Genomic DNA, 362 nt, shown 5'->3' with positions numbered 1-362 from the left:
CTCCACAGGTGGTGAAGAACAACCTGAGCCCCATCTGGGAGCCCTTCAAGGTCTCCCTCAACTCGCTCTGCAGCTGCGAGGAGAAGAGGAAGCTGAGGGTGAGGAACAGCAATGGGGACCCCCATCCCTGCCCCAGGGACCACAAGAAGGGGCTGTTTTGGGGTGGAGGATCCCCCAAACTGGGGGCTGAGGTGTCCCCCTCACAGTGCGTGGTGTGGGACTACGACTCACGGGGCAAACACGACTTCATCGGGGAGTTCTTCACCACCTTCGAGGAGATGCAGAAGGCGATGGGGGAGAACAAGGTGAGCACGGGGACAACCCCAGGGGGTCACCCCTATGTGCATGGCAGGAGGTGTTCC

At 61.0% G+C, this 362-nt stretch overlaps 1 protein-coding gene across 1 annotated transcript in view; it reads left to right on the top strand.

Annotated features, from left to right (window-relative positions):
• Positions 1-305, top strand: part of LOC104541961 (copine-7-like) — a gene marked incomplete at both ends in the record, with an annotated part of 1,755 nt that extends 1,450 nt beyond the window's left edge. Inside the window, 2 exons of the mRNA XM_010186129.1 lie at positions 9-98; positions 207-305. Of these exons, the coding sequence (XP_010184431.1) occupies positions 9-98; positions 207-305 (189 nt within the window). The remainder of the gene's footprint in view (positions 1-8; positions 99-206) is intronic.
• Positions 306-362: the final 57 nt, after the last annotated feature.

The sequence above is a fragment of the Mesitornis unicolor genome, unplaced genomic scaffold, assembly GCF_000695765.1.
Source record: "Mesitornis unicolor isolate BGI_N332 unplaced genomic scaffold, ASM69576v1 scaffold39596, whole genome shotgun sequence".
Taxonomy (NCBI): domain Eukaryota; kingdom Metazoa; phylum Chordata; class Aves; order Mesitornithiformes; family Mesitornithidae; genus Mesitornis; species Mesitornis unicolor.
The sequence above is the reverse complement of the archived record's forward strand: the minus strand, read 5'-3'. Positions and strand labels throughout refer to the sequence as shown.